Below are 14,277 nucleotides of genomic sequence, written 5' to 3'. Positions count from 1 at the left end.
TCCTCAATTCTCTCACCCCTGGTGAACCATACTTATGGCTGGTGCTGTGAGTGGCACCGTGCACAAGCATTCCAAAGCAGAAGTTTCAATAAGTATGTTGTGTTTAAAACTTTAGGGGAGCAAGGGAAGGGACTTCTGAATCTTAACTTTCACTTTCCATTGCGACTATACTGACAATCACTCTCTGTATTTTATCTGTAGGCTGCTGCTGTTGTGGCCTTGAGGTTCCCCCTCTACACCCATGGAAATCTTGAGCCAGATAAGGAGAAAGAAGAGAACTCGGACTGACATGTTCAGTAAGTTCCTGCAAGCCAGTGTTGCATCAGACTGAACAGAGGGCCTGAGGGGTGAGCATTGCACACTGTGTGGAGAAGGAAAGAGTGGAAAGGAGAATAGCTGAGAAGTTGGAGTTGGAGATGGGTCTTCTCTGGTAGCAAACACAGATGCTGCAGACTCATAGAAAACTCCCTACATCCCTCTCAACATTCCACATGGCATTGGGGGCCACCTCTGTACCCCACCACTTCACCCCAGGGCACATTGACAACCACAACTTCTCTTACACTGACCAGTGAGAGCCATGGTTGATTTATATGTAGCTAAAATGGACATGAATGTTCCTTCCCCTTCTTTAAATTCTGTTCCATAAATTTGTTAAGGTTCTAATGTATTTGCTTTTAACTTGCACAAAATTATTTGAAATGTTTTTGTTACTCAATAAAATTAAAATAATTCATCTTTATTGGTTCCTAACATATTCTGCTGTATGGCTGGTGGTACTGAAAGCCCCCATTCACCTGTGATTGTAAACTTTGACACAACTCACAGGATCTGTGACAAACAGGGTAATAGTTATAAATGTACAGCAAGGTTCATATAATTCCTAACAGGCCCCGAAACTGCAGGGTCAGGTAGAACACAGTACACCATAACCCCTTACTGCGGTTCACTGTTAAAGTGCTCTTTCAAAGCCTCCCTGAGCCATATAGCTCCATATTGAGCTCTTCTGATAGCCCTTGTATCTGGTTATTCAAGCTCAGCAGACAGCTGCTCCACCTCCACCCTAGTGGCAACTTTTTCCCCTCACAGATATTATGCAGGACACATCAGGCAGCTATAACCATTGGCATAGTTTTCTCACTGAGACCAAATCTTGTGAGTAAACAGTGTCAGCATCCCTTCAGTCTACCATAAGCGCATTCAACTGTCATTTTGCATTTACTGAGCTGGTAGCTGAGTCTTTCCTTAGTGCTGTCGAGGTGATTGGTGTACAGCTTCATGAGCCAGGGGAGTAAGGGGTAGGCTGGGTTCTCCAAGATCACTATTGGCATTTCAGCATTGCCGATGATAATCTGCCAGTTGGGCAAGAAAGCTTGTAGCTTTCTGAACAGTCCTGTGTTCTTAAAGATGGGAGTATCACGCACCTTCTCTGACCAGCCCACATTGATGTCAGTGAAGTGTCCCTCGTGACCCACCAATGCTTGCATAACCATAGAAAAGCAGCCCTTTCTGTTTGATGTACTCTGTGGCAAGGTGGTCTGGTGCCATAATAAGGATGTGCTCCATGTCTATTGCTCCACCGCAGTTCAGGAACTCCATAGTTGCAAATCTATCCACTATGTCCTGCACATTGCCAAGAGTCACAATCCTGCATAGCAGGAGATGATTAATGGCCCTACACACTTACATGACAATGGCCCCCACAGTGGATTTTCCAACTCCAAAATAATTTTTCCCACTGTTTTGTAGCAATCCAGTGTTGCACGTTTTCACAGTGTGATCGCCACTCATTTCTCCACTGCCAGTGCAGCTTCCATTTCGATGTCCCTGAGCTGGAGTCCTGGGGTGAACTCAGCACACAGATCCAGGAATGGGGTCTTGAGCATCCTAAAGTTCTGCAGCCATTGCTTGTCATCCCACGCCTGCATTACGATGCAATCCCATCAGTCAGTGCTCATTTCTCAGGCCCAGAAGCAGTGCTCCACCATTTGCAGCTGCTCCGGGAATGCCAACAACAACATTGAATTGGTTCTCGCGATGTCCCACAGCAACCTGACCTACAGGAAATCATTGTGTTCCCTGCAGCTCTTCTGGCTCTGCAAATACCGGAGGAGCGTGTGTCCTGTGACAGTAGTGCAGAGCTGTGTGGGCTCCTGTCAGGAATGGCAGACAGCAACAAGTCCCACATGAGTTTGTGGAATTTTCAAAATAGGTGCAAAAATTCTGGGACAGCGATGGCATTATAGGGGGAAGAAAACTGCATGATGGGAACTTGACCCTGCAGTCCCAGTCACCCCTACACAACTCATTTCTGCCCCATCATGCATTGCCAGAACTTCCCAACAGACAGTGCACTGGACTGTGATGAGTTGCACACTGGGATACCGACCCATGGTGACTGAAACAAACACTCCTGCATCCGATGAAGTGAGCTGTAGCTCACGAAAGCTTATGCTCAAATAAATTTGTTAGTCTCTATGGTGCCACAAGTACTCCTTTTCTTTTTGTGAATACAGACTAACATGGCTGCTACTCTGACTCCTGGGGAGTACGTGCAGCGCTGATGCAAGGAACCAATTATGCATGCACACAAGTGATACGCTAACTGCAGCAGCTTTATGCTGACATAAGTTGAGTCAACAAAAGTTTGTAGTGTAGACATGCCCTTAGACATAGGGTTGTGAATTTCCTCTTTTTACCTTGCTAGCCATGGACCAATGGGATACATCATCAGTAAACAAAGCAATCAGTTCGCAGGCAGTGGGGAAAACTTCATCTGCGTTGTAAAATTGCAGCAGGAAACATCACATGGGAACTCACCATGAGGGGACACTTTGATGAAGATGGCAGGACACTGAATCCCCCAGGAGACCTTCCTGGCTCTTGATACCAGGACAATGAACTTTGGGGGAATATATGGACCTGGAAAAGGACTTTGGGTTATCCTTCACCCAAGGAGACAAAAAAGCTGAGTGTCATGGGCTCTGTGTTGGATCTCAGCCAAAGACTGGCCACCATGCTGGAAAAGATTCTAGTTTGTAAGGGCGGCAAGTATCATAGGCCCGGGGAGGCTAAGTGTCCCCAAACATCCTAGCATGCCCCCATTCACGCTTTGCCCCCAGGTCCCCTCCGGCTTCCTGCTCTTCCCCCTGCCTGGGGCTAGGGCAGCCTGTGGCTGGGACTTGGGGCAGCTGGGGCCGGTGCTTGTGCCACCCGGCACACCAGGTCTGGGGGTGCTGGGGCTGTGCAGCCTGCCCGGCGTTCTGGGAGTGCTGAGGGCACTGGGGCCAGGGTGAGAGGGCTGGGGTTGGGCCTCCCACCTGGTGCTTCGGGGCTGGGAGTGCTGAGGTTGGGACCACACCACCCACCCAGTGATCTCGTGTTGGGGGTGCTCAGGCAGCCCGGGGCTGGAGTGAAAAGGCCGGCAGCCGTGTTGGGGGGGCTCTGGGATCTGGTAGGGGAGGGGAAGGGCCTCTGGCCGAAGGGGCGAAGCAGGGGCTAGCCTTCCCCAAGGGGCGATTCACGCGCTGCTCATGCTAGTTTGTTAAGTTAGACTGTAATCTTAGAAGCATATTTTAACTCTTGTTTATTTGTAATCCTTTCTGTCCTGATTCCGTGTACCTGATGTCACTTAAGCCTATGTCCTTTCGTTAATAAATTTGTTTCACGTTTACTATAAACCAACTCAGTGCTGTGCATTAAAGTGGAGGGAGTGTAAACCCCAGTGAAGCTAACAGCCTGCTGTGTATTTTCTCTTTCTGGGAGCAGCAAACTTGATCATTTCCGTGAGGGTGCAGTGAGAGGGACTAGACACTCCAGGGGAGACAGTTTTGGGGAGCCTGAGGACTGGAGGGGCAGAGTAACCAGGCTGGTGGGAGTCAGGGTCAGGCCATTGTGCTGGGAGGAGGCTGCTGGTGTCAGGACTCTGAGCCAAAGCTGCACAGCACAGAAGCACCCAGGGTTACAGGGCAGGTGGTGAGACAATCCTTTACTGGTCTGGGTGAGCCCCCAAAGCATCACAAAAGTGAAGAGGAACATCAGGCCCATTTGAAAGTGCAGGGAGAACCTTAGATAATTAGGAGAGGTATTCAGATACCAAGGAGAAGGGCACCATATAAGCATCGTGACAGATCAGATCAAATAGAATATTTGGGTTGTAAGCTCTCTGGGGCAGCGACTGTCTTTCCGTTTTGGGTTGGTGCAGCACCTAGCACTACGGACCCCAAATACTGTGGTAATACAAAACAGTAAGTAATAATAATTACCAAACTTGAATTTGGTCAGAATTTAATATCACTGCTCTTAAAAAAGTGCCATGAGATCTTTAGGAACTAGTGGTTGGCAGGACCACAATTTTTTTTAATATCACACTGGGGAAGGATGCCAACTAGGTAACCAGTACCACTTCTTGCAGTGTGTAAGTGTTCCTTGGAGATCTCCCATCCTAGTACTGACCGAGTCATGCTTAGGCCCTGATCCTGCAATGAGCTCCATGCAGGCAGATCCCTTGACCCCAAACAGAGCCTCATTGGCATTAATGGGCTCCCCTGTGGGCACAGAGATCTGACTGCATAGAGCTCATTGCATGGTCAGGACCTAAGCTGTAAGATATGATAGGATCAAAAGGAACAGGAGAGAATGTGGCCCTAGTCAGAAACCAGTGAGGGAAAAGATAGCTAAACTGGTTTGCTAAAAAGTACCTCCCATTCTGTTTCAACATATTTTCATTCATGTCAAGATTGAACATGAAGTCCATCAGTAACAGTCATACTTTTTCAATGATGCTGTAACAGTCCTTCATAAAGACCCACAATTTGCAAGCCAGTCCTGCAAAATTTTCCGAATGGGCTGTTTTTTATTGTTTTTTATTTTTGCAGGTGAATGAAATATTCTTTCTTCATTATCATCAATCATCCAGTGGCAGGTGAGCAGATTTTGCACCTAGGAAGGTACATTTTATAGCAATTTTGCAAGACTGGTTAATCTGAATTCAGTGTCGCCCACAACAGACTCTCTGTTCTGAGTGTACTGGGTGGGTAGCCTATGTGTTTGCAGAGTGGTGGGCATGTTGCCTTTTTCAGGGTGGGATCAGTGTATTGTGTGCCTTGAAATATACACCTTTAACTTTTAAATTCACGTAAATGGAGAACAGCAGAGCCGCATTCCAGGAAAGCCATTGCAAACTCAGATTTTTTTAGAAGGCAAATCAGAACTGCAAAAGACCAGTTAGGTCATCTAGTTCCTTCCCTGGTTGTGCAAGATTGTTCCCTATTGTATATTTGTCGGTGTTTTGTCCAGTTTGAAATGAATCTAGCAATGGGGCTTCCACCATTTCCCTAGGGAGATTATTCCAGTCTGATAGATGTTCCTGCCAGAAAAGTTTTGCTGCTATTCAGCCTATTTTTGGGTGATGGGGAGGGGTGCTCAGTTTCATCAAAATACTTGGGGGAAGTAAATGGAAATCCACACCCACCCCACTCAGAAAAAACATAGCAACCGAACAAAAACAACTTGTCCACAGAAATGCAGAGCAGCATTTTGAGCCCTGACATTGATTCTCTGGGGAGCACTGATTGTACATCCAAGCGTGGTCAGCATTTTCTTACTAGCTGCTGGTCTGAGCCAGTCGATAACAAGGGTATGTGCCCATTCCTGAGCTACTGGAAAGAATGCTGGCTGCGCTGCCACTTAGGATGAAAAGTGGCTACACTTCACCCTACCCGGAATAAAGCTCTTCCGGGGAACCAAGGCACCCGTATGTCACAGTGTCTAGAGCAGGGAGTTATAAATGGGTTTGGCAGAGCAAGTGTGCAGTGTACTATGAATCAGAAAGCAGAGCCTGATGCCTCAGAGACAGAGAGCGAGCACTGTAAAGAAAGACCTCTTTCTATTAAAAATGAAAATGTAACAAAAGGCGGCGAGGGAAGCAAGAGGCAATGTGCTTCAGTTACATGGCAATGTCTCATTCTGTCCGCCCCACTCCTAACACACACTCCCATTATGCAACTCATCAGTGCTTGTGAGCACCTCTTGTCTCAGGAATCATCTTTCTGTGTACATCTTTCCCTGCAGACTTTCACAATCAGCCGTTTCTGAAGTGAGAGAGCTCAGAAGGGAGTGACGGTGAGAGAGAGAGAGAGAATGTGGGGGAAGGGAAAAGGAGAGAGGGACAGGCCCCTAAACTAGCATTTCTCTATGAAATCCAGTGCACAAGCTCTCTAAGAAATATTCTCTGCCTCTGATCTGACTTTTCAGCTGTAGCTGAAAGCCCCCCGATTCCCAGTACCAGGATCAATAACGTCCAGCATTACCTGGCTTTATGGGTTTTTTCCTCCCAATGCTCCCACCCTTCTGGATAAGAACAACATCCTAAGCCAGTGACTGCAAACTGCCCCTGTGATCGGTACATGAAATCCGGCATATGAAATCCACTCCCCTCCTTCCCACACATCTCAGATCATTTTAGATACACAGCTGTTGGCAACAAACAACCCCCCAAAACAACAACAACAAAATGAGAGTGAGCACAAGTCACTTCTTGGCTTTTTTTTTTTTTAAAGAGAAACGAATCCCCCCACTCCCCTCCCAGTAACAACAAAGGCAGCACTCACAGATCGCTGCATTTTGGACCTCGGCGGTGAAGCCTGGTGGATTCCAAAGCAGAGCTAAAAGAGGAGAGTCATCAGACGGCCTTTCTCAGCACTGGTTGCACAGCATAGAAGATCATGTTTTGATTACAAAAGCCTCGTCTGGGCTCCCAGCCAAGAGCACGGGCTGCCTAATATACCAAGCACAGACAGGGTATTTGAGTGCCTGTGTCCTCCTCTCGATCTCACTCTCTTTTTTAAAAGAAACACTCCCCTTCCCCCCCATGACTTCCTTTAACTCACTGATGCCAGAACCCCAAATGGGAAAGTGTAAACCGTGGCGAACAGTGAAAAATGGATTTGCAAACAGCCTGACTTCACTCCGCGGCTGTTCACAGTGGTCATGTTATTTGGTTTGCATGGCTATTTGGATGACTGGCAGCCTGGCAGTATTCATGAAAATGTTCTTGGATCCTGAGTGTTTCATCAATTCTAGCATGAACGACCCTTCATCTGAAAACTTGTATCAGAAGCACCTTATTCTGTATTTGCTTTTTGATATTTTCCTGTTTAAATGCTTCATTCATCTAACCAGGTAGCAGAGACAATACCATGTGGCGTATGTGGCCAAGCATACAGCATGAATAACGAATAGGAAACAGCTAAGATGAATGGTTCTCGAGCAAACCACAGGGTGAAAACTGTTCATCCAAACAATCCAGCGAATAGTCATAAATAACTAATACATTTGCTGAAATCAGGATTGGTTCCTAAATGATTTGCAAGCAGCAAAAGGCCTACATTTGCTAGGCATATTCTTAGCAATTAATAATTTGACTGCCTCTTAAGATAAGCTACTAAGAAGATAGAAGAGATAGGGGAGAGCAAAGGCACGAATCTTACCTGAGCATATTTTCTCTTGATGGGAATAGTTGTTTTAATTTATTAGCATCCTCAAAGTGACCTCCCTGGGAAACATGGAGAAAAGGTCGGAGGCATTGTGATAATGATGGAAAAGGTTTGCCACTTCCCAACTCACATATTGGCAGTAGCAGGTGGATGGACACAGTGCATTTGTGCTCTGACCCAACTCTTCCATTACAGACACCCTCATGTCGATACTTAGGAGGTCTCCCCTCATCCCCATTCTTGTTCGCCTATGCTGAAAATATTATTTCAGCTTCTTATAGATTCATAGATTCATAGATACTAAGGTCAGAAGGGATCATTCTGATCATCTAGTCCGACCTCCTGCACAGTGCAGGCCACAGAATCTCACCCACCCACTCCTACGAAAAACCTCACCTATGTCTGAGCTATTGAAGTCCTCAAATCATGGTTTAAAGACTTCAAGGAGCAGAGAAGCCTCCCTCAAGTCACCCATGCCCCATGCTACAGAGGAAGGCGAAAAACCTCCAGGGCCTCTCCAATCTGCCCTGGAGGAAAATTCCTTCCCGACCCCAAATATGGCGATCAGCTAAACCCTTAGCACATGGGCAAGATTCACCAGCCAGATACTACAGAAAATTCTTTCCTGGGTAACCCATCCATCTAATATCCCATCTCAGAGGATTAGTCCTATTTACCCTGAATATTTAAAGATCAATTACTTACCAAAATCACGTTATCCCATCATACCATCTCCTCCATAAACTTATCGAGTAGAATCTTAAAACCAGATAGATCTTTTGCCCCCACTGCTTCCCTTGGAAGGCTCTTTCAAAACTTCACTCCTCTGATGGTTAGAAACCTTCGTCTAATTTCAAGTCTAAACTTCCTGGTGGCCAGTTTATACCCATTTGTTCTTGTGTCCACTTTGGTGCTGAGCTGAAATAATTCCTCTCCCTCTCCTGTATTTATCCCTCTGATATATTTATAGAGAGCAATCATATCTCCCCTCAACCTTCTTTTAGTTAGGCTAAACAAGCCAAGCTCCTTAAGTCTCCTTTCATAAGACAAGTTTTCCATTCCTCGGATCATCCTAGTAGCCCTTCTTTGTACCTGCTCCAGTCTGAATTCATCCTTTTTAAACATGGAGACCAGAACTGCACACAGTATTCTAGGTGAGGTCTCATCAGTGCCTTGTATAATGGTACTAAAACCTCCTTATCCCTACTGGAAATGCCTCTCCTGATGCATCCCAAAACCGCATTAGCTTTTTTCACAGCCATATCACATTGGCAGTTCATAGTCATCCTATGATCAACCAATACTCCAAGGTCCTTCTCCTCTTCCGTTACTTCTAATTGATGCGTCCCCAACTTATAACTAAAATTCTTGTTATTAATCCCTAAATGCATAACCTTACACTTTTAAATTTCATCCTATTACTATTACTCCAGTTTACAAGGTCATCCAGATCCTCCTGTATAATATCCCAATCCTTCTCTGAATTGGCAATACCTCCCAGCTTTGTATCATCTGCAAACTTTATTAGCACACTCCCACTTTTTGTGCCAAGGTCAGTAATAAAAAGATTAAATAAGATTGGTCCCAAAACCGATCCCTGAGGAACTCCACTGGTAACCTCCCTCCAACCTGACAGTTCGCCTTTCAGTAGGACCCATTGCAGTCTCCCCTTTAACCAATTCCTTATCCACCTTTTGATGTTCATATTGATCCCCATCTTCTCCAATTTAACTAATAATTCCCCATGTGGCACGGTATCAAATGCCTTACTGAAATCTAGGTAAATTAGATCCACTGCATTTACTTTATCTAAAAAATCTCTGTTCTCTGTGTGTGTGTGTGTGTATATAAATCTCTCCTCTGCTTTTTCCACCAAATGCATCCGATGAAGTGAGCTGTAGCTCACGAAAGCTTATGCTCTAATAAATTTGTTAGTCTCTAAGGTGCCACGGGTACTCCTTTTCTTTTTGCGAATACAGACTAACACGGCTGCTACTCTGAAACCTAAAAAATCTGTTACTTTTTCAAAAAAGGAGATTAGGTTGGTTTGGCACGATCTACCTTTTGTAAAACCATGTTGTATTTTGTCCCATTTACCATTGACTTCAATGTCCTTAACTAATTTCTCCTTCAAAAATTTTTCCAGGACCTTGCATACTACAGATGTCAAACTAGCTGGCCTGTAGTTACCCGGATCACTTTTTTTTTCCTTTCTTAAAAATTGGAACTATATTAGCAATTCTCCAATCATTTGGTACTACTCCTGAGTTTACAGATTCATTAAAAATTCTTGCTAATGGGCTTGCAATTTCAGGTGCCAATTCCTTTAATATTCTTGGATGAAGATTATCTGGGCCCCCCTATTTAGTCCCATTAAGCTGTTTCAGTTTCGCTTCTACCTTAGATATGGTAATATCTACCTCCATATCCTCATTCCCATTTGTCATGCTACCATTATCCCTAAGATCCTCTTTAGCCTTATTAAAGACTGAGGCAAAGTATTTGTTTAGATATTGGGCCATGCCTAGATTATCTTTAACCTCCACTCCATCCTCAGTGTTTAGCGGCCCCACTTCTTCTTTCTTAGTTTTCTTCTTATTTATATGGCTATAGAACCTTTTACTATTGGTTTTAATTCCCTTTGCAAGGTCCAACTCAACTCGACTTTTAGCCTGTCTCACTTTATCCCTACATGTTCTGACCTCAATTAGGTAGCTTTCCTTGCTGATCCCTCCCATTTTCCACTCCCTGTATGCTTTCTGCTTCTTCTTAATCACCTCTCTAAGATGCTTGCTCGTCCAGCTTGGTCTACAACTCCTTCCTATGAATTTTTTCCCCTTTCTTGGGATACAGGCTTCCGATAGCTTCTGTAGCTTTGATTTAAAGTAATCCCAGGCCTCCTCTACCTTTAGATCCATAAGTTCTTCAGTCCAAGCCACTTCCCTAACTAATTTCCTTAATTTTTGAAAGTCAGACCTTTTGAAATCAAAAACACTAGTTGCAGATTTATTTTTGTTAATCCTTCCATTTAGTTTGAACTGAATTAGCTCATGATCACTTGAGCCAAGATTGTCCCCTACAACCATTTCTTCTATGAGGTCCTCGCTACTCACCAAAATTAAATCTAAAATGGCATCCCCTTTAGTCGGTTCAGCAACTACTTGATGAAGGAATCCATCAGCTATCGCATCTAGGAAAATCTGAGCCCTATTATTATTACTAGCACTGGTCCTCCAGTCTATATCTGGGAAGTTAAAGTCTCCCATGATCACGCAGTTTCCATTAGTATTTACTTTATTAAAAACATTAAAAAGGGCTCTATCCATATCCAAATTAGATTCCGGAGGTCTATAGCACACCCCAAGCACTGTCGTAGGAGAGGCTTTACTAGTTATCTTCCCCAATGTAATTTTTGCCCAGACGGACTCTGTCTTATCCATTGCTTCGCTTCTAATTTCTTTACATTCTACCTCATCATTGATATACAATGCTACTCCACCACCTTTACCTTTGTTTCTGTCTTTCCTATACAGCACATACCCTTCAATACCTGTAGTCCAGTCATGACTACTATTCCACCATGTTTCTGTTATCCCTATAATATCTGGTTTCACTTCCTGCACCAGTAGCTCTAGTTCCTCCATTTTGTTACCTAGGCTCCTCGCATTGGTGTACAAACATCTTAATTTTTGCTGTTTGGCCTCGCTCACATTTTGTACCCTATTAGGCACAGTCATTCTACAGCCAGCATAACCTATTAGACTAGTATCCACACCGTCCTCACTCCTTATATACTTTCTCCTACCCACAGCTGTATCCTTTCTTATTTCATCTTCTTCCCTCTCAATGCTAAAATCTGGCATGGAGATTACCTGGACATCTCCCAATCATCTCCCCCAAATTCCTAGTTTAAAGCTCTCTTTATCAGTTGTTCCAGTCTTGATCCTAGAAGTCTATTTCCTTCCCTACTCAGATGAAGTCCATCCCGAGAGAACTGTCCTCTGTCTGTGAATGCCTCCCAGTGGCCATACATCCCAAAGCCCTCCTTATAGCACCACTGCCTAAGCCATCTGTTGACAGTCATAATCTTGTCACACCTTTGTTGCCCTTCTCTAGGAACAGGAAGGATCCCGCTAAAGATCACCTGAGCCTCAATTTCCTTAAGCGTCTTCCCCAGCCTAGCATAGTCTCCCTTAATACTTTCCAGCGAGAATCTAGCCGTATCATTTGTTCCCACATGAAGGATAATTAGAGGATTCTTTTCCGCTCCCTTTAGGATCCTTTTCAACCTCAGGTCTACATCCCGTATCTTAGCACCCGGAAGACAGCACACCCTTCTATTCTCTGGATCAGCTCTAGTTACAGGCCTGTCTATTCTTCTCAATATAGAGTCCCCTATCACATAGACCTGCCTTTTCCTGGTGACGGTGCTATTCTCCAGTCTCTCCTCTGTTCCCTCTGGCTGCAAGTTCTTTCCATTCTTATTTTCCCTTATAATCCTCTTCAACCCATCCTGTATCCTCCTTGGGCTCATATTTGGTGTAGTCTCCCTTGACTCTTCCGTTTTTCCTATAGGACTACCTCTCTTCTCTTCTTCCTTACCCTTCCACCTTCAACAAGTACCTGCTGAGCCCCTTCTTCATTTTCCAACTCTGCAAACCTGTTCCTAAGCTCTATTTCTCCTTCACTAGCCCGTCTTTTCCTCTGCCTGGTCCTTTTAGTCACATGCTTCCACTGACCACTTTCCTCACCCAGTCTCCCCTCAAAATTCTCCAGCCCTGCTTCCATCTGTGAGTCTGAGCTTTTCCCTTCAGATACCTCATATCTTTGCTCCATCATCTGCTCAAACCCCTTCCTAAACTCAACCAGACTTTCCACCTGCATCTCCAAACCTCGGATCTTTTCCTCCATCAGCTCTATCAGACGGCATTTCATGCAGAAAAGACTCTTACCAGGTCTCTCCTCCAGGATCATGTACATACCACAGCTTCCACATCCAGTCATCCTCAATGTGTCTTCCACTAAAGGAATCACTCCCACAGCTGCCTCCGTATCTGTCATTGCCTTCCCACCTAAGTCCTGTTAATCTGGGAAACACAAGTCACACCAAAAAGACCACCCCCCCACAGCAAAAACAAACCCCAAACAAGCACCACACTACAAACTCCCCTTACAAACTCCCACTCAAACTCCCCTGTTTACAGCTCTGTTTGCTGGCTCCTGTGCCGCTGCAGCTGTCTGTCTTGTCCTGGTCCTGCTCTGCTCTCCCTTAGCATAGTCAGCCTGTCCTCTCTCTCTCCCTCTAAAAGATCTTGCCCTGGCTGAAGTCCTTGTAGGCTAACAAGAGAAAGAAACACAGGCATTGTTTTGGTGTCCACAATATCTCCATATGACAGGTCATAGATAAAAGGCGCTTGCGTCCTTTGATGGAGAGCCCCAGCACTAACATCCTATTCCTCTCCAACAACTTCCTCACACGCATGTTGTTGAGTGGTTCACTGCATCACAAAGACACAGACGCGATTAGGTCACAGTGTGTTATTGTCTTATGCTCACTTGGAGCATGGTCCAAAACCCATTGAAGTCAATGGAAAGACTACCATTGATTTCAATGGGCTTTGGATCAGGCTCATAGTCTGTGCAGAGTCATCATAACTATCTTGGATCAGAGCCCAAACCAGAGTGGAGCTGGCAGAGTGACTTAGTGACAGTGCTTTGGGGGAAGGATTGCTTCATATTGCCCAGTGGCAAACCTTATGGATGAGAAAGGGAATCTCCTGCAGTCCACAGCAAGGAGGATGGTGCCTTTGAAATGAGGCTTCATAAGCAGGAGAGCAAATGGAGGGATCTGCAGGGGTTGCACAAGACACTGTTGGGGAAAGGAGGTAGGAAGCCATGGGTGCCCTGCGAGCCATCTGGCTGAAGACACTGAGATGACTGAATGAGAGAAACTGAAGATGACTCAAATGCTTGTGTTTACACAGAGAACTACCTTAGTAACTGCTGACATTTTGATAGACGCTTTCATCCCAAAGGATCCCCAGAACAGTTTGCAAACTGTTCACAGGGACCTTCACCTCACCAAGGGCTGAAATACCCTGTAAAGCAAAATGTGGCAGCTGTTTAACAGCACACAACAACTCTATATAGCTGTTTAAGTCTGGAAGTGAATCTTATGTCTTTGTGAAACAGCAACAGTTTTTTCAGAAGGCAGAATCTAATTCTCCAAAGTGGGATTTGGATGAGACACCAGAGTTAACACTCCTGCTCTTATCAAAAGTGTCAGGAGAGCTTTAATGAACATGAATGGACAAGAGGTCAATTTTATGTCTTGGATCTGATTCTGGGCTCTGTTGAGGCCCCTTTCTGGTGGCTGAGGTGCTTAACCAGTTCTTGAGGAACACCCCAGTGAAAGAACAGTGAGTGGCTGGTATAGATGGCTGTAGATTGGTCACACAGCCGCTGGTGCACAGGCATGCTGGGAGGTGACTGAGGGTGGAAAAGGAAGTGACTACCGAGCAGTGTCCATGGGCTGCTACTGAAAGTTAGAGCAGTACCTGAAGCTGCTCTGACTTATTCCAGGGGCTGGGCCAGCACTCAGAACAGCCCTGAATCCTACAGGTGCCAATGGGGCATTAATCTATTTTTGCCCCTCTCCCAGGCTGTGCCATTTGTGCTGCACCTCCAGGGATACAAAGCACAAAGTCTGATCCAACATCCCTAAGTCTGCACCTTCAGCAGTCAGGTCCCCCCATAGTTCCATGCAGGAGTACTGGTCCAC

General features: G+C 45.3%; 1 protein-coding gene across 2 annotated transcripts in view; it reads right to left on the bottom strand.

Annotated features, from left to right (window-relative positions):
* Window positions 1–14,277, bottom strand: part of CCDC9B (coiled-coil domain containing 9B) — a 168,255-nt gene that overhangs the window by 97,391 nt on the left and 56,587 nt on the right. Inside the window, exon 1 of one of the 2 annotated variants that reach the window (XM_038408032.2) lies at window positions 6,612–6,846. The exons of the other annotated variant lie outside the window; for it this stretch is intronic. Within the exon in view, the coding sequence (XP_038263960.1) occupies window positions 6,612–6,623 (12 nt within the window). The 5' untranslated portion in view covers window positions 6,624–6,846. Of the gene's footprint in view, window positions 1–6,611; window positions 6,847–14,277 lie in introns of those variants that run through there. 2 annotated transcript variants of the gene reach the window in all.

Source organism: Dermochelys coriacea, chromosome 6 (genome assembly GCF_009764565.3).
Source record: "Dermochelys coriacea isolate rDerCor1 chromosome 6, rDerCor1.pri.v4, whole genome shotgun sequence".
Lineage (NCBI taxonomy): Eukaryota > Metazoa > Chordata > Testudines > Dermochelyidae > Dermochelys > Dermochelys coriacea.
Note: the sequence above shows the minus strand (reverse complement) of the source record. Positions and strands in the feature narration are given on the sequence as shown.